The sequence below is a fragment of the Electrona antarctica genome, assembly GCF_951216825.1.
Source record: "Electrona antarctica genome assembly, chromosome: 9".
Taxonomy (NCBI): domain Eukaryota; kingdom Metazoa; phylum Chordata; class Actinopteri; order Myctophiformes; family Myctophidae; genus Electrona; species Electrona antarctica.
In genome coordinates, this window is record NC_136790.1 from 16961889 (window position 1) to 16981356 (window position 19468).

General features: G+C 41.8%; 1 protein-coding gene across 4 annotated transcripts; it reads right to left on the minus strand.

Moving 5' to 3' along the window:
• Positions 1–3094: 3094 nt before the first annotated feature.
• ube2r2 (ubiquitin-conjugating enzyme E2R 2) lies at positions 3095–19417 on the minus strand. Of its 4 annotated transcripts, XR_013790843.1 has the most exons (7): positions 18784–19417; positions 17415–17608; positions 9742–9828; positions 8899–8996; positions 8076–8210; positions 4535–7400; positions 3095–4502 (listed from the first exon to the last, which is right to left on the minus strand). XR_013790843.1 is itself a non-coding variant. In XM_079510527.1 (6 exons), the coding sequence occupies exons 2-6, from the start codon at positions 17589–17591 to the stop codon at positions 7106–7108; spliced, it is 792 nt and encodes a 263-aa protein (XP_079366653.1). In that variant the 5' UTR covers positions 17592–17608; positions 18784–19417; the 3' UTR covers positions 3095–7105. The 4 variants fall into 4 exon arrangements, 3 of the variants coding, with proteins under 3 accessions (XP_079366653.1, XP_079366654.1, XP_079366655.1); XM_079510527.1 differs by having other exon boundaries at positions 3095–7400; XM_079510528.1 differs by having other exon boundaries at positions 3095–7400; positions 17415–17613.
• Positions 19418–19468: the final 51 nt, after the last annotated feature.

Sequence of the window (19468 nt, forward strand, 5' to 3'; positions counted from 1 at the left end):
AACCTTGGTGAGCATACAGACCCCCACAATACGTAACGCTTTTTATTTGTAAACCTATGTAATTCACATGTATACCCTTTGTTTTTCTTTTCCTGATCTGATGTATTGTGATGTTTTTCTATGTGATTGTATTACTCGACGACACTGAAAATGAGTTTGATTACTCAGTGTAATTTCGAGAATAAGTAAAACTTGAATGAATTTGACACCATAGGGTGGGAACCGTCATTAAATGCATTGATACATTCTTATCCAGACTCCAGAGTCACTTACAAAGTTCAAGTGGTATGAAGTTACCCTAGTCAACAAATTACAGTAAGCCGAGCCTACAGGTCATGGAAATATAGTGCAAAGTAAACAATTAAATGCGACAAACTAAAAATAGGATTCCAGATACATGTCAAACCTTTAATCTGTATACGCAACATACTATCTAATAGTAACATTCCTAACAGCCTTATGCCTATTTAATAACATGGCATGTGTCAATAAAAAAGCCTATAGCCTACATGTACAAAACAAATTGATGTGGTTCGCTGACATAAGAAACTCCAGTCTAGGGAGTGGGTACCTCGATGATAAAAGAATTTGGAAAAAGGTCTTAAGTGATGTGAAAGATACATGATTTGATAATGCATGGTACATCATTATCAGCCCAACATTAGCATATTTACATTGTAGAAATATTAGGCCTTAAAGGACCACTTCACCACTTTTCAACATCTCTTCATATAATAGGTCCTCACTAATGTTCATGATAAAACACCACCATTTTTTCCTACTCAGTCTGTGTCTCATAGGAGGGCTTTGGGCAGTTCGGACACCCGTCCACCAGTGACATCATTATTAGGCAGATTATTTTTTAAACAAGATTTGTTTTGAAATATATTTAGATTTGTATTATCGTGAGAACGATGGCTTCAACTTTTGCATTGCAACTTTTCAGGAAAAGAAAGCCTGCCGTTTCTATTAGCTTGGATTCACCATCGATGATGTCACTGGTGGACGGGTTTCTGAACTGCCCACAGCCTTCCTATGAGACACAGACTGAGTAGAAAAAAATGGTGGTATTTTATCATGAACATTAGTTAGGACCAATAATAGGAAGAGAAGTTGAAAAGTGGTGAAGTGGTCCTTTAATTGTCAATGAATGTTCAAGCATGTTCTAATCATGTATATTTTACATTACTTAAGACCATTTTACTTTTTTTATTTCATTATAATTACTACTTTAGTCTACGGCTACGTGTTGAATGAGTGTGTATCTCCACTGGAATGTAAGCTTTGTATCTATAGTAGCCTCGGTAGTCAGGCTTTTATTTTCGTTTGCGTTCGGCGAATCTAGTGACATGTGACCTGCACCTGTGACCCAGGGTACTAAACTTACTAGCATGTGTTCCTGTCAGTACAGAACTACTAGGTGTCAGAGCAGATGATTATTAGGTACATGAATAGTCCCCTACATATTTGTAGTACAGAATTTGTTGTCACATGGGGGTCTTTCTTAGATGGTAGCATATATAGGGGCTGCATGGTTGTTAACGGAATAAGGCATTAGCCAAAATGTTTTTTTGCCAGGTTCTTGAAAAGCGCCTGGACTACATGTTCACCTACCTATACTAGCCACCAGTAGACACTTTTTCATGATTGGCTGCCACTAAGCAAATGGGAGACCTACCCATAAAACCCATAGTCTGAACAGCATAAAACCCATACTGTGAACGCCGCAACTTGAAGCCTTATTGGCTGCATACTCTGCACACCGCAACGTGAAACCGTGAGCTGAGGCAAAAGCTGCGGCACACAAACTGATTATAGATGTTCATAAACGAGAGCTTTCTGCACCTCCTGGCAGTTACGACTGAGTGACGACCATAGCGGACACTTTTTCATGATTGGCTGCTTCTAGGCTTAGAGTCTAAGCCAATGGGAAACTTACCCATAAAACCCATACTCTGAACGCTGCATCGGCGGCAAAAACAAACTTGCTGCAATTAAGCTGATATAATATGACTTGAGTCATTTCTCGTTATTTCTCTTTGTCCATAATAAAGTTTGGCTATTGAGTGTGCCGTGTGCCAAACAGTGGGTCTGCTGGGTCATGACCATTTTTATGGGTCACGAGGAAATATCAGTTTTTATTTAATTTAGGCAACTAAAAAAAAAAGAATATATATTTTTTAATATATATATATATTTTCTTTTTAAGTAGTGAAAATAGCTGGTCTACAACGTTGTGAGAGACCTTGTAGAGGTCTATTTTCACTAAGTTGGGTCCATGATACATCACATTTCTCTTTTGGGTCTCGAGCAAAACAGTTTGGGAACCACTGCTCTAGCCCATTCGGGGCGGGAACCCCTTTTGGGGTTCTTGTTGCTATCTACAGACATTCGGTCTCACTCAGTGTTGATTTTGTCGACTAAAACTATGACGAAAAATGTTCGTCGACTACCTTTTTTCACTGACGAAAACTAAATGGAAACTAAATGAAAACTAAAACTGAGACTAAATATACTGACAGTTTTGTCAACAAATACAAACTAGACAAAAATGTCAGGAAGGGACTAGTGGACAAGAGATCCAGTATAAGTCATTTTACACTTGGTTGCATGCTGAAAATAGCCGATCTACAGCTTGTAGATCGGCTATTTTCAGCAAGTGTAAAAACAGTCATTACGACGGCATCAAGGCCCGCCAAAATACATTTTAGTCGACTAAATCAACTGTAGATCGACTAAATTCTTGTTTAGTCGACTAAAACTAAACTAACACTAAAACATTCCAGGTGACTAAAATGTGACTAAAACTAAATAAACTATTCAAGAGACTGACTAAAACTAAAATCAAAATTTGCTGCCAAAAACAACACTGGTCTCACTCATTCTTCTGCTGTGTAAGGAAGGACTGCATGGTGTGCGTGACCAAGATCACTAAAGTGTTGTTTTGTACCAGTGTAAGTCTCATCTTCATTGTTGCAACAATTCATATAATCATCCATGCTTTGTTCATGATTTCTTTAGTTTTTTTTTGTCATAACCAAAACATAGAAAGTCTACAAGCTCAAATTCAATGAAGTCATGGGATTCCATAGGCTACATTGACAAATTGCTTTATTAAAGAATTTGCCAACTTCATCACAACAACTGTATGCTTAGGCTTCTGAAACGGCACACTCTCCCATAATTTCATTTCCAAAACAAATTGCTGGGTAGTATTTTTTTTCCATGACAAGTGGGCTCAACAACGAATATCAAAGCTAAATCGCAAACAAACGCGACAATGTGTTTTTAGAATAGACATTTTATGATGTTTATGACATCTGCATCCTCACAAACACAAAGACGGAAAAAAAGATAAAGTAAAGGAGGATTCAACGGCAAACCAACAAAGATCTCAGCAATAACATCAAGGGGTGTGGACTGGACAGCTGACCCGTTTGTATTTTGCACACAGGTCAGTTTTCAGTCCTTTACGTGTTGAGTGTGTGTCTTTGCATTTGTGAGGCATCACCACATTGGCTCTCATTTGAAAAACACATGCTCTCACACACACGCGCACACAGATTAAATGAATGTCTTGTCCCTACAAACAATGCACAAGTGATACATGACCCCAGTCTTTTTTTGAATGAGCCTCTAGGTCCGAGTTGTCCATTCCCTTCATCCTAATGTCCAACTCGGTACAGTTCCTGTGGTTGTCTCTCCTCTCCCCTTTGAGAACATCACTTTACCATCTAGACTTTTAGAACACGGCTTACAACAACAAATACAATAGTGGTAGTAGACACTACGTACTGTATGTGTTGTGTCAATTTGCATCAGTCGCTATCACAAGTTGTAGCTTAAACCTTAAATCGGTGACTAAAATACTACTCCTGGCTCAAATGGCAGGTAACAAATAGATTTTATGGCTGGCAATCGCTTTGAAATATTAGCCAAGTGTTGATTATGTTGATTGTTTTACTCTGTGAAGGAGGGGTAGAAAGAAGGGGAGGCATTATCACACCATAGATTGGACACACATTCTCAAACAACCCTTCACATCCCACGGCTCTATGACATCATATCCATTAATGGTCTGACCTAGGAAAGGATTTCTCCTGATACTAGACCGTTTTCAAACAGGGCATTGAGAAACATTTTCACTTCTGTGGGTGGAGGTTGGACTTTGGAGTGTCTGATTCATGAGTCTGGTTCCTCCAAGAGTTGATTCGAACACAGATAAAAAGGTTTCCTCCTGCATCCTTTGAGTTTAAAAATGTAATGGCTGTTGAGTTGTACAACTGAACTTCCTTGGCATGGTCCTCTCTGCTACTGGATTAGTGAACTGAACAAACGTACACACAGCCATTACACACACACACACACAGGTCAAACTGGAGAACGCATGAAAGGCTCATTGATTACGGCTAAATTTTATACTTTGTTGCAGACCGTGCCGCTTGATGAAAATAGCTGATCTTCAACTTGAAATAAAGAAAATTCTGTTCAGGGCAGATCACCTGGTAAGAGTGTTCTGTTCAGGGCAGATCACCTGGTAAGAGTGCATATCACAAAAATAAGGCTATATTCCTTCCCACAGCTGGACTGGGTTCGAATCTGACCCAAGGCACATGCTGCATTGTCAACTTCTCTCTCTTTGCCGCCTTTCCTTTCCTCTCACTGTCACTATGAGAAATAAAGCAGAAATGCCCAAAGAATGATCTTAGGTACAACAACATTCTGTCGAAAATCATTATTTTCATTGAGTGACACTTTAATACAACAAAGTGGAAATCAGCATAGGGATAATAACGCTAACATTAGTCAATGCATTCAGCCTGGTGGTACAGCATGTATGGTGAAAATGTTACTACACATTATTTAAAACCTAACCCAGTGCCAATCCCCGTAAACAGCACCGGAGCACAGTGCTGGCATGTCATCAAATGTTTTGTCAACTGGGTAAACTCGAAAACTTCAAAAAAGGAAAAAGAGAAAAAAGAAAAAACTACTCTGAGATAAGATGAATACTAGAATTTGTACGTGTACACGCCCACACACACACAAATAACTGCCCATCAGAGTCATAATATTCATTCATTAATGTATAGCTGAGTTGGACGTTACGTTTGTCCCTCTCAATAACAAACATATTCATCGTTTGGTGAGACAGTAACAATGTCCAATTCTCAGTCTTGATCGTTATGATATTGTCACATCCATCACAACATGAAGTCAGTGGTGGTTTGGGGAGAGTCTCTGTGGATGTCTTCTGAGTTTCTCGTTTTGATTTTAATTCCAGGATATCGCACAGTTAAATCCTCTGTGTTCATTCTCTGCATCCATTTGCTAACTCTGAAAGTTAACATGGGGAGGATTTCGCTGTGCTAGGAGACAGGGAACAACAAAAAAAACAGACCCTGTCCAGGACCGACAGAAACTTGAGTTGAGCGTCAACGGGACGGCGGTGGGACTGGAGGGTTGCTTTTTTCCCCCAGTTTGCCCTCTCATGATCACCCATGGAGACAGAAAGAAAAGAGAGCAAAGGCAGGTGGAAGTGAGGTTCTCTTTGACTGTTTCTCTCTCTCGGCGAGAGTCCGTGGAGGCCCTGAGGTTTAACGAGGCAAAGAGAGGCGGCGTCACAAGGAGAAGGAAGAGGGGATCACACGCTTACTAAGTGTCTCCTGGGGAGGGGAGAGTCGAGTTCTTCCCCTTTACCGGCGTATAGAAACTTGGTAGCGGTCGCCGGAGAGGGTACATACGTAGTTCAAAGGTGGGATGGGAGTGGGTGCAGGTAGGCCTACCTAGGCGGAGCCTAGCTTTAAACCAGTGGTTCTCAAACGTTTTCATTTCAAGGACCCCCGTTAACTCAAGAGAGTGTACAAATCGAAAGGGTCCATTTGGTTCCATTCTTACACTCTCAAGAGGGACAGACCTGTAAGAGTCCATTTGGACCCCACTTTGAGAAGCAGCACTTTAAAGTGATGGCATCAAATATTCTATGGATGAGAGAAACAGCATGTATGTTGACTTATGCCCAATTTATATTTGGTTGCATAAGTGGGCATCGAACAGTGAAATTAGGCGCTCGAAGAGATTATAATGTTACTATTTTCAGTGCGTGACATCCGGTATAAATCAAGCCTAAAAGGTCAATACATGCTCCTTCCGATGATGGAAAAAAATAGTTTCAACAGTCAGGAATGTCCGAAAAGAAGAGAAAAAGCCATCAGAAGTTCTGAATGACGTAAGAATGGTATCACCTCACGTCAGAAGGAGAATGTATTGACCTATAGTAGGAGTGGGACGACCCGGGGAGTGACGGAACGAGCTAGCCAGTGAACTATGTGACAGCCAGATTGCCACAACTGTCCACAAAAACAAACAAAAAATGGATGGGTGGCGAAAGCAGAAAAGGTCAGCCAGCTAAATAGAAAGAAAGAAAATTGTGAACAAAAGATGAAAAGTGGACAGAGCAGCGGCGGGTCATTCCATAAAACTATGCAAATCTGAGATGGACAAACAGCCGGGCCACAGTTATGCGCGCACACGTTGACCGATAATACCTCACACTAGGGGTGTGTGTGGCGATGGGTTGGGGTAAAAGGGTGGTTGGTGGTGGTGGTGAAGGCCTATTCATACGCCAGATTTAGGTGATGAGGTGACCACCTTTTCGGTAACCTCGCCTCACCAGGCTTTCCACCTCGGAGGAAAGCCTGGTCTCTGTTCCAAAAGTGCCGTGTGAACCGGTCTGGAACGGATGATATCGTTACGTCATGTTGTAGTATTGTTTTGTAGTCATCAGGCAGCAACAATCAAACAGAACTTCCTTTTCCCTCAAACCGGAAGAATAACAATAAAAGCTCTCGTAGCCTGCAGCTTTTATTGAGAAAAATCGGTTTGAGGGAAAAGGAAGTTCCGGAAGATTGCCGACTACAAAACAATACTACAACATGACGTAGCGATATCATCCGCTCCCGACCGGTTCATGAACCCGACATGGAATGGTGCCCAGGCTACCTTTTCACCTTAAAACTGGAGTATGAATAGGCCTTGAGGGGTGGGGGTGGGGGGGTGGTGGGGGGTGGGGGCGGGATCGACCGCCCGCTCGGGGCCAGCATCATCAAGAGTCCTCGTTGCCGGAGTCGTCCTGGTTGTCCACGTAGAGTCTGCCGGACGACGACGTCGTGCCGCCCTCCTCGCCGATGCCGCCGGCCGACTCGCCGCCGGACTCCATCTCGCTCTCGTCCTCGCTCTCGTCCTCCTCCTCCATGTCGTCGTCGTAGAGGTCGTCGTAGAGCAGGTCGGACGTGCTGTCCTGCGAGGGCACGCGTGTCTGGACGCAGTACTCCGCCAGCGTGGTGGGCACCTTCACGCCATCACGCTCCGCGTCCGCCGCCGTCGACAGCACCTGCTTCCTGTTGTCGAACGGGTAGGCGGGGGAAGAAAAAGTGCTCAAATGTTTTACTTACATTAAAGTAAAAGTATCGATACTAATGTAAAAAATAACAAGTAAAAGTCTGGAATAAAAAATGTGCTCGAGTGGCCCGAATGGCCAAAATGTATATAAGGCTGAAGTGATTATATGTTTTGTAATAATCAAAATCTACACAGTAACTAAAGTTTTCAAATAATTGTAGTGGGGTAAAAGTACAATATTTGGATCCGAGAAGTAAAAGTAAAAAAAAAAACTCAATCAATGATCAAATACCTCCAAATTGTACAGTACTTAAAAATGTAAAATTAAGTAAATGTACTTAGGAGACAGGACAAGTCACAATATAAAAGTTGAGATCCCCTTTTGGTGTTTTAAACATTGTTATAATTTAGCTATTGAAAAATAGCAGATCTACAAGCTCATAGCGCGCCACCGAGTGGCGCGCTATGAACTTGTAGGTCTGCTATTTTTGAAAAATCGTTAAAATGTGCCTCAAATCTTTCAGAAAATTGTCATGATTTTTTTTTTTTATTATTTCGACGTCAGGCCTGAATGGGATAAGAGAAGACCTTTATTGATCCCGCCAAGCGCGTGGGGTGGGCAGTGCGGCCACTCGAGTGCCTCGGCATGAACAACTGCATCTTACTTCAATTACCTGATGATCTCGGCATACTCCTTGTCTTTGCCTTTACTGTCTCTCCACTTTCGGAACATGACAGAGGCGTCCACGTTGGCCGGGGAGAAGGTGTTGGGCTCGTTGAGCAGCGAGATCACGCTGAGCAAGATGGTCCTACGGAAGACACGCAAACACACACAACTACATTACTTAACTGTACATAATGTGTGAACCTCCTTGCCTTGACAGATGACATAATAGCTTACCCCTACCAAGTTAAACTGGGCCAACCAAGTTGACTCTGTGTGTGTGTGTGTGTGTGTGTGTGTGTGTGTGTCTGTGTGTGTGTGTGTGTGTATGTAATGTATAACGCTGTCTCTTGGTGCCCAAGACAAATTTCTCCTCGGAGACAATAAAGGCTAATTGAATTATTGAATTATTATTATTATAGTTCTCCTCCCTCTTATCTCGCCAAAACCAGGTCTTCTCTCACATACTGCGTATAGTACTCGTTAGTTTTCTTCTATTCAGGGGAGGCTATCTTGCTGATACAGTTAATTAAATTCTAAATAAACGTTGAGTTGAAAACTCTAAATGCAACTCTGCAATTTCTAAATTCATCAGTGGTTCAGGAGAGGTAAAATGCAGATGCACACAGTTCATTTCCACACAATTGTTGTTTTTCCAGTCACATGCATAATGACCCATTAGGGACACATTTCTGATCGGTACTACCTGTCCCCGATGTTTCATAGTTTGATAAAGGCAGCCGAGATGCAGCACGTGTTAAATCAGCACCTCGGCAGATTAGCAGCACACAGGAGGACACAGAAGAGGATGTTTAATGCTGGAGTGTCTTTACCTAACGTTCTGAGTGGGGTTCCATCTCTCGGAGGGCAGTTCCCCACTCTGGGGGTCGTCAACAGGCGGGTGGAGGATGGAGATACACACGTCACCATTCTGGAGAGGAAGACATTCAACGCAGTCACTTAAGTCAGTGGTTCCCAAAGACACCCAGGGGTCCCCAGCTAAATGATAGCTAGGAACCAAATGGACCCTTTGGTTCCATTTGTACACTCTCTGAGTTTAATTAACTTTGATTTTACAATATACATTGAGGTCCCAGAGATATAGACGCCATTAAATGGGGGTCCGTAGCCTATTGCATATCAAACTAAGGGTCGTAAAGTGGTTGAGAATCACTGCTAGAGACGTAAAAAATTTCTCTTATGGGGGTCCCTGGCATATCTTTTCAAATGGGGGTCCGCGGGCCAATTACTGACACACTGTAAATACAGTGCAGACCCCTAACAGTTTGACACACTGTGCATGGATCGTTCAGGGCTTCCTATGAAACAAGGTGGCTCTATCGTTTCATTTATATTTTATACTTTGGTGTTGTGCCGATCTCCAAGCTCACAGTTTGACTGGTGTGCGTATAGCATCCTCCTGCACAGCTCACAGTTTATCGCCATGCCAGGCTGTAAGCTTGTAGATCTTCTATTTTCACTATTTTCATGCCCAAAGTCAGGACGATAATGTGGATGAAATGAAGACAGGAAAGGGTATAGTCATACTCATCGGCTGCCTTGAAAGGATAATGTTGAAGCTAAATTACTGATTTTAAACCAACAGCACAGGCACCAGAACAGGTATAATAAATAGCAACCAACAGCACAAAAGGTATAATGAAAAAAAGTGTTACCTCATAGATATTGGGGTGCCACATCTTGGTAAGGAAGCGAAATGTCGGTGGAGAGTACGGATAATCTATTGGAAACTTGATGTGAGCCTGAAAAAGGAAACACATACATTGGTGGTCTGTCTGGCCCACAGCTGCAGTACTTAACCAATTCTGACCTGAGATCAGATTCTAAAAATGTCTTCTACATCCTGACAGTTTCCTGAAAAAGCTATGTTTCTATGTCAGTCGTTCTTCGATTTTTCAAAAATAGCAGACCTACAAGCTCGTAGCGCGCCACTCGTGGCGCGCTATGAGCTTGTAGATCTGCTAAGCTTGTAGATCTGCTAAAGCATAACATAATGCTAACACCAAAAGGGGTTCCCGCCCAGAATGGGTTAAACACATACAAGCGCATACAGTACACAAACATCCTTCACTCAGCGGAAAATGCAGATTTGAACTGGAAACGATTGGCCCGTGTCCGGGTGAGGGACGCCGGGGCTGGGTCACGGTGATATCTGTCATTGCTACATCGTACTCCTACAGGCTGGGGCCAGTCAGGAGGAGTTGGACGGGAGGTGCCATGTCCTTTCGGAGGGGGCTCCTCAGTGGCAGGTGAGATAGTTACGGCTGTCATGATTCCAAAATTTAAGTTGCCGATTGATTGTCATACAAATAATTGTGATTAACGATTTTAAGTGGGTTATTGGCATTGTAAACAAAAATTGCACAGGGCAGATATGACAAATATGACAAAAATAAATTACCGACATTTAATAATTTTATACTTTCTTATAGCAGAAATAGCTGATCTAAAAGCTTACAACGTGCCACTTTGTGATGCGTTGTAAGCTTGTAGATCTGCCATTTCTATTTGAAAATGTATGGAAACTATTTTGACGATTATGAAAAAATAATAATTGTGATTATCTCATAGCAATTAGACCAGTGGTTCCCAAAGTGGGGTCCGGGGAACCCCAGGGGTCCTTGAGGGAGTTCCAGGGGGTCCCCAGCCAAATGATAGTTTGGAACCAAATGGACCCTTATGGATCCATTTGGTTCCATTTGTACACTCTCGGAGTTAAATTAACATTGATTATTACAATATAAATTGGGGGTCCCAGAGATAGAAATGCCATTAAATCGGGGTCTGTAGACTAATGTGCATGTCAAACTGAGGGTCCTTGAAATTAAACGGGTTGAGAATCACTGCTAGAGCCGTAAAAATCGTCCCTGGCATATATTTTCAAATGGGGGTCCGTGGGCTGATTTTGGGGGTCCTTGTCTCCTTGACATGAAAAATGTAATGAACCACTGGATTAGACGATGAATGATGTAATAATTGTGACAGGCCTATAAGTGGGATAAAACAGCAGTGAAAACACAGTAGAGTGGGGGGAGGCATTAATTGGCATAATGACTAAATTGGGGAGGAAAAGGAACAAAAAGAAGCAACAAAATGTATAAACAAACATGACTTGACTAGTAACAAAGCTATAGGAAAATCAACTGGAACATAGAACGGGTACACCACCTTTTGGAAACCCTGGAATACAGTTATGCACAGAGTCAATAAATCAAGTGGAGAAAAAAGAAATCCAAGAACCCATTGTGCAACAGCAAGCATGCTGATGCAAGAGATCACTTTGTTTAAATTGGCACAAGCTGATTTGTTTGGGAATCGCTTAGTAACGAACGATCTACCACGTTCTACCATGCAAATTAGCTCCGATTAAAAAAAGAAAGACATTTCTGCAAAACAATTTATAAAAATCTGGTCTTGTCCGTCACCAACTGTCACAATTTAAACAACAAAGTGACTTTGGTCATATCGTCACCGTCAGGTGGAAAGGTGCTTTTGAGGAAATTGAAAAAAAGAATGTTCCAATGAATTCAATCTAGTTTTTATAGGCACAAGCTACCTTTTGTATACTCTCAGGGCCCATTTCCACCAAAAGAACATTGGTTCTAGAACTGGTTCTAGATTCTTGGAACCTTTTGGTGCTTTCACGGAATCGGCAGCCATTTTCTTTGTTTGCAGTTTCGAACCAACTTCTAGTTTTCTGAACCAATTCATGTTCAGTGTAAACACTCTGAACTGGTTCAATATTAGCCCATTTAGACCTGACGACGAGTCTACAAATGTCTTCTAAATCATGACAGTTTTCTGATGTCAATTTCTATGTCAGTCGTTCTCAAACTATTTCATGTCAAGGACCCCAAAAATGATATGTATTTTCGACCCCAATCTGAAAATATGTTGTTCCAGGGACCCCCCAGAAGCAAATATTTGAGTTAACCCATTTTGGGCGGGAACCCCTTTTGGTGTTAGCATTATGTTATGCTTTTAGCTATTGAAAAATAGCAGATCTACAAGCTCATAGGTCTGCTATTTTTTGAAAAATCAAAGAACGACTGACATAGAAACATAGCTTTTTCAGAAAACTGTCAGGATGTAGAAGACATTTTTAGAATCTGATCTCAGGTCAAAATGGGTTAAAAACGTTCGCTCTGAAATAATATATATTCAAAGATTTGCACCACATTTTCCAAAAATAGCAGATCTACAAGCTCAGTGTTATGGGGGTCCTGGAAATTAAAAGGTTTGATAACCACTGATCTAGGAATAAACAAACATTAATAAATAATATAAAACAGTAAGTGCAACATCAACCGAAGCATTCAAAATACAAAATAATCGATTACTGTAATTGCATATGATCATGTGATATATTATTTATGTGGTATGGGCATTGGGCACTGACTGATTTACATAAAAAGTTGAAATATATACAACGTTTCTACTCGACTTCGACAATACGAACGTTAGTTACGTAGTGCCAGGCAGGCAATGCCTGACCAAGAATCACATGAAATCAGGACTAATGTTGACATTTGAGTGTGGCTAGCGTTAGCATTGTATGCAAAGATGATGACATCAGTCATGATGACATCAGTTGATGGCTTCTGCCCAGATCGGATAGTGCAGAGTGTGTGTGTGTGTGTGTGTGTGTGTGTGTGTGTGTGTGTGTGTGTGTGTGTGTGTGTGTGTGTGTGTGTGTGTGTGTGTGTGTGTGTGTGTGTGTGTGTGTGTGTGCAACCAACCACACCAGCTGTGAGGATACTAATCTGTTTAGGACTATCACCACTCTAATATAATGCTGCTCTGAGTCAGTGTCATCAGCCCTCACACTAAAAGTCCCAGGTGGCTTCTTGGCAAATACACACCGCAGGTATGACTGACCTTAGAGCAGCCTTCTGTTTATGATGCTTTATGATGCATTTTGGGCATTCTTAGCGGCACGCTATTAAACATAGTAGACTTAACTTGCACACATTATGGTTGGACTGTTTTTTTTGTTGTTTTAAGAACCCATGTTCCAGTGAATTCAATGTAATCATGATTTAGTCACAAGCTCTTGTCAATACTTTTCATTGATTCAATAAAACACACAAACTTGAATCAATTTCACTCACACAAATGTGGGTTGCAGATCAGCTATATTTGCTACGTTTGTGTGACACTCTTGCACGATGAAGTGGGGCATAAATTTACAAAAGAAAAAAACCACACCCGTGTGAAGTGAGTGGTGCAACTCCGTGTGGGGGTCCCCGGAAGATCCAGACCCACAGGAGCCCCCCAGGCTGCCGGCCCGGTGAGCCGGCCCACATCCGAAATGGTTAAGAAATTACAGAGTTACCGTGTGGGGGTCCCCAGGGGGTCCCTCTACTACTGTACTGTACTGTGAATGTACTGTACTGTCACACTCGAATTCATATACAGTTAATGTGTGTGTGTGCGCGCAACAGTGACACTTGAAAACCAAACAAACGCTATTTTCGTGCTCGGACGGACGGACACAGCCAGCCAGGGACCCAGGGACACACAAAGCTATAGGAGTGGTTGCACCACTCAAAAACATAGGTTGAAATATGGAGATATGAGGTTTCTGCCTGACGGCAACAAAAAGCAGATTCAGTAGCAAAACAACATAGTATTGTACATAATATGTATAACATGTCACTTCACAGGAAAATGGTTGGAAGGTACATAATTTCCTCTCCAGTCTCCACTTGTCAAATTGATCCATACATCACGTGTGCTCAAGTCATTTACCTTCTACCAAATCCCAGCAGACAGTCTGAGCATTCCTCTACTAGCCTACTGTATACATGGCACAACAAGCAAAGGGCATTTAAAAGGTCTATTTGGTTTAAGTAAATTGAATCCAAGGTTTTGTAAAGACAACAGAATGAACAATAGGGGCGCAACAGTTAATCAAACTAAAATCGATATAAAATATTTTAAAATAGGGCAAATAGCATATCTACAAGCTTGTAGTTGATTTAGTTCATATTACATATTATTTTATTTCTTTCCACATCAAATTGATATATAAAACGACTTGTCTAAAACCTGCTTCTTGATTATAAATAATCAATAGTTGCAGCCCTAACGGAGAGCAAGATTCACCAAGACAGACAAGGGAAAGGGAGACAAGTCACAAGTCTCAACGTGCCCTTACTCTCCCTCTCTCTCAGCTGAGGTGCCATTTATATCTGCCCACAGCTAAAAATAGCCATCTGAAGCATAACCATCATACAGAAAAGGAAGAGGGCTGGACCAGGAGAAGATAGGGTGGGGGGGGGGGGACTTTTTTAATAAAATAGTTACACACAATTTCAAATAAAAACATCCCCACTATGCATCAGAGGTGAATGCTTCACACTAGTGCTGCCAATTCTACATTTAACCACTTAAAACACTCTAGACCAGCGGTTCTCAAACTATGTGTAAGGGATGTACCGATACACTTGTTTTGTTTCCGATCCGATCCCAATAACAATTTCTGTGTTAGCCGATACCGAAGACCAATACCAGAGAATAATATTTATAAGAATACAAAAAGAGGCCTGTGCCGTGGCTCAGCAGTCCAGGCACCTTGGCTGGTAATCCAGTCTGGCAGTGTGCCACGGGTTCGACTCCCGATCCCGACGGCCTTTACTGCATGTCACCCCCCCATCTCTCTCCCCATTTCCTGTCAGCCTACTTTCTATCCCTCCATAAAAAATATAAAATAAAAGGTGAAAGTCACAAAAAAACATTTAAAAAAAATAATAATACAAAAATAAAAATATCTTATTCTGAAGTCCACCGACCGGGAATAGTGTTTCTAGCTATCTAGCTATACATCTCGTGTTATGTTTATAGCAGACTCCTCATTCAAATGTGCACTTGTAGTTTGGGCAACTCCAAAGCAAACTCAAACATGCCCCAACATTTTATTTACCTGCTATGGTGTCAACCCCTTACCCCTGTGTCGGATCTGTGGTTAGACTGGCATATTTGCCGATACCGATGAAATGAAATGAAATGAAATGAAATGAAATCTATATTTACCCAGGGTATCTGGGCTAAGCTCAAGAACTTGTTTCCAGCCAGGCCCTGCTCATAGAACACATTTCATCGTAGTGGTTCAATGCCTTGTTCAAGGGCACTTCAGCGGTGGTAATTTTAACGTGTCGGACGGCTGATTCGAACTAGGAACCTTCCGGTATCAAGACCGCGCCGCTATCCGTTCGGCCACCGCTGCCAATATGACCAAATAAGGGCCGATGCAGACACCGATACAGTATCAGGACATCTCTATCCAAAGTGGGGTCAAAGGAAGGTGCCCTTGGAGTCACGCATTGGCACCACCTGGATCTGTACTACCTATACTGTAAATAATCATGTTAATAAACTAAGTATTATCAGCCCTCTCTCTTCCTCTATCTCCCTCCCAATACTCCCTTAACCCCACATAGTATTATCAACTTAAAAAAATGTGGATCCAATTTTGACGTCATATTAAATTACCATCTATCTATACATGCTCCCAGAAAAACGAATCATCTATTCACTCCTTCTACCATAGACTCATCATTTTAATAGGTGGTACGATGTGGGAATTAGGTGCTTGTACAAAGACAATATATTCCATAGTTTTCCTTCCCTCTGTGCTGAATTTAATCTCTCCAGTGACTTCTTCGGATTTCTCCAGATCCATCAGTTTGTAATACAGGTTTGTACGTCTCTAAATGTTATGATGAATTGAAAATGGTGGACCCTATTGTAAACAAGTGTAATGCTTTATGGTGTCGTCCAAAGTTAACAGTTTTTGTATTGAGTTGTGCTTGAAATGTACTGTAATTCTGCAAACTGTTAATCAAATAATCAATCAGGTATTCGGTTCATTTCCACATCTTCCTAATAATCAGAAATGGGAAAAACTGCTCCTAATGTTACCAACTGAGAGTGGGTTTGTTTCAGACAGTTACACATTTATCTCATCTCTTACTGATGCTAATAGGCAACGATTAAAACATAAATTGGAAAGAGAATTGGGGACTAAACTGGCAGATGAGTGGTGTGGGCAGACGCTTCATTAGTCAACTAAACCACCATGGGCACGTCTCAGTCTAATTCAACTGTCTGAAAGTAGTACATAGAGCTCATCTTAGTAAAGCCAGGGTGGCTATATCCTGAGGCCGACTCAAAGTGCGATCGCTGTGCCCAGACACAAGCACACCTCACACATAAGTATTGGTCTTGTCTGCCGTTACAACGGTTCTGGTGGTCACTTGTCTTTGACACATTGTCTGATGTTCTACAAATTGCACTACAACCCTGTCCATTGCTAGCTATATTTGACACACCATCAAACCTTTTACAGTATACGAGTCAGTTAGTTAGAGATTGCTTTTGCAACACTCGTCTTAGCAAGAAGAAATCTCCAGAAATCTCCAAAACCACCCTTTCATTCAATCTGGCTTAATAATGTGATGTACTTCTTAAGGTTTAGAACATTCTAAACTATCTCAGGGGAACCACAGAAGGCTTTTCTAAGGCATGGAGACCTTTTATCAAATGTTTTAATATCCATACCTCTCCGGATTAGAATGCTCCTCTGTGTGACTGAAGTGTAGCGGACACGACAGTGGATTTTTAGGTGTAACAGACAGTGCTTCTCACACGGTACAATGACTATGACCCATGACCTGGTTTGTTGTATATTGTTTTTCTTTCCTTTTTTTGGTTATGTTGTTGATTTGTTTAGATTTTGATTTGTTTGTGCAGTTTTCTAGTTTCTTGGGGGAGGGGTTGCACGTAGTTTTTTTGTTTTTGTTTAAAAAAAATAAAAAGGGTGACAATGTGCAATGACCTTTGCCATATGCTATTTATTTGCCCCTGATAAAAATAATTATTAAAAATAAAAATAAATAAAAAATAAACTAAGTATTCAATCAATCAATGAATCAATCTATCCATCCATGCAACATGTACGTAAAAGGCCCTGATCTTCACACATCCCATCCTAACCTGCCCCTGGGTCAGTCAGTGGTGCGTCAGGACGTAAAAAGTGCAGGGTCATTATTATATATTTTTGTGGGGTCATGACTCACATTGTTGTATATTAGCCCGTCTTACACCTTGATCGAGTTGAGACTAATAGAGCAACTGCAGTTACTGCACGTATGCAGCCAATACACAAACGACTATTGCGCCGCAAAATGGAAACGTTGCTAGACCATGGCATGCACCAGCGCTGGTCTGGAAAAATACAAAAAAATCGTGCAGGGACATTCAGACCCAAATGACCCCCACCCCCATCCCCCCGGGCGCCTATACCCTGGGTTCACCACCACCTCACCTTGAAGTAGCCCCCCTCGTAGAGCGTATTGGGGGGTCCAAAGATGGCCACCTCCCAGTTGTACAGGTCAGACTCCTCCACCAGGCCGATGCGGAAGCCCTCCACGGGCTGTTCCTGCAGGGACTTGAGCTCCATCATCAGGGCCTTCTGGGAGCTGGGGGTCGCTTGGTGGGCCATGCTCGTGAATCCCACGTCTGATCTCAACCACCAGAAGGGAAAGGGCACATTTATTTTAATTTTTATTATTATTATTCTCTCACGAGTCACAACTTCACAAAAGCATGGAACTGTAGTACTGTACTTAAAATATTCACTTTAGACGTAAGCAATATTTATTATAAATTTGCTATAGCTGATCTACGAGCTCAGAGCGTGTAGATCTGTTATTTAAAGGGATATTCATACCCCAGTTCCGGTAATGAGCTCCCTTCATACTCCCTTTTCGGTGGTCACCTCATCACCTAAAACTGGAGTATGAATAGGCCTTAACCCATTTAGGCCTGACGTCGAAATAAAAAAAAAAGTTTGCAAAGATGTGTGCCGCATTTTTACGATTTTTCAAAAATAGCAGAACTACAAGTTCATAGCGCGTCACTCGGTGGCGCGCTATGAGCTTGTAGATCTGCTATTTTTCAATAGCTAAAGTATAACAGAATGCTTGAAACACCAAAATGGGTTAAAGGGGAAGTTCACCCTTTTTGCAAAAAATAAATATGTTAATGACATTTAGAATATTTAGAACACTTCCCTGGGGGTCTTTATGTGTGTAATAATGTGGTTTTAGATATTTTAGATTTTAGCAGTGAGCCCAGTGTCTCTGATGTCATCGACAGTGGGCTCAATTCCTTCCTGGACTACAATTCCCATAATGCTTTGGTACACTGCTCCTCCTTGTGGATAGGGGGAGCAGCCCTCCCCCTCTCATTGTAGTCCAGGAAGGAAGTGAGCCCAGTGTCCATGACATCAGAGACACTGGTCTCACTGCTAAAATCTAAAATATCTAAAACCACAAATTACACACATAAAGACCCCCAGGAAAGTGTTCTAGATCTAAACGTCATTAACATGCAAAAAGGGTGAAGTGTCCCTTTAAGTCAATAGATTGGGAAAGAAAACTAAAAAAAAAAAAAAAGGAAAATGTTGGGACGCCAGGTTGAAAGTGGCTAAAATACAGCAGATTTTTATAAGGCCACAATGTTTGAACACTATGAAATTAGGAATATAGAAGCAACATCAAACCCGAATGGGTAAACTTAATTTAATTAACCGACATGATTGCTAATGAATCCACTGACTATGTGGCCTGGCCCAGCTAACCAAAGTCAGTGGCAAGCAAGCAGGCCCAGTGGAGGCAAAGCGAAATCATTACCTCGGCTCTCTCTCTCCTTGTACTTTAAAACGTGCAATCGTTCTGTCGAAATGTTCAGGTTAGATTCATAATATCCAGCCTGTATGTTGGAAGAGTCAATGACAGACTATTCTTTTCCCCTCGCGTTTGGTGCTGCCTGCTTCCCAAAAAAAACAATTCTTTGTGGGGGTTCACGTGTTGACAAAATTGACATGGAACAAAAAAGAAAAAACCAAGGATCCAGTTTTTAAGTTAGGATATTATTCCATATAGATCACCATCCTGGGGATCAGAACAGCTGGCATTATTATCGCTCCAGCCCCGCAACCAACCGTCCTTGGATCAAGCTGTTTTGTTTATGTTTGTTGTTGTTGTGGTGGCGGACGGTGCGGTTCGGTCTCAACTTCTCCACACGTCAGCTATAAAGCTCCTGAACACACAGGAACTATAAACTTCATCTCACACTGGCCATCAAACGGACTCCACGTTGAACGCCAACACGAGCATCCACGCTTCCCTCTCGCTACGATCAACAGCCTCCAACGTGAGTGGGGTTTTTTTTCCTTTAACACTCGCGAATTATACTGACATTTTTTTTTTATCGATTTGTTTTTCCTTCTCCTGCTGCTGCTGCTGCTCAGTATCGATGCTTCCGGCTATCATTGCGCGTGTCTGTGACGTAAGGACGTTATTGCTGCTGCTGAAC

Coding starts and splice junctions, on each gene's coding strand:
- ube2r2 (XM_079510527.1), bottom strand. CDS start 17,591: ATGGCCCACCAAGCGACCCCCAGCTCCCAGAAGGCCCTGATGATGGAG. Junction 8,997..9,741: donor GGCACCCCAATATCTATGAG/GTAACACTTTTT, acceptor CTTCCTCTCCAG/AATGGTGACGTGTGTATCTC. Junction 8,211..8,898: donor AACCCCACTCAGAACGTTAG/GTAAAGACACTC, acceptor TGTCTTCCGTAG/GACCATCTTGCTCAGCGTGA.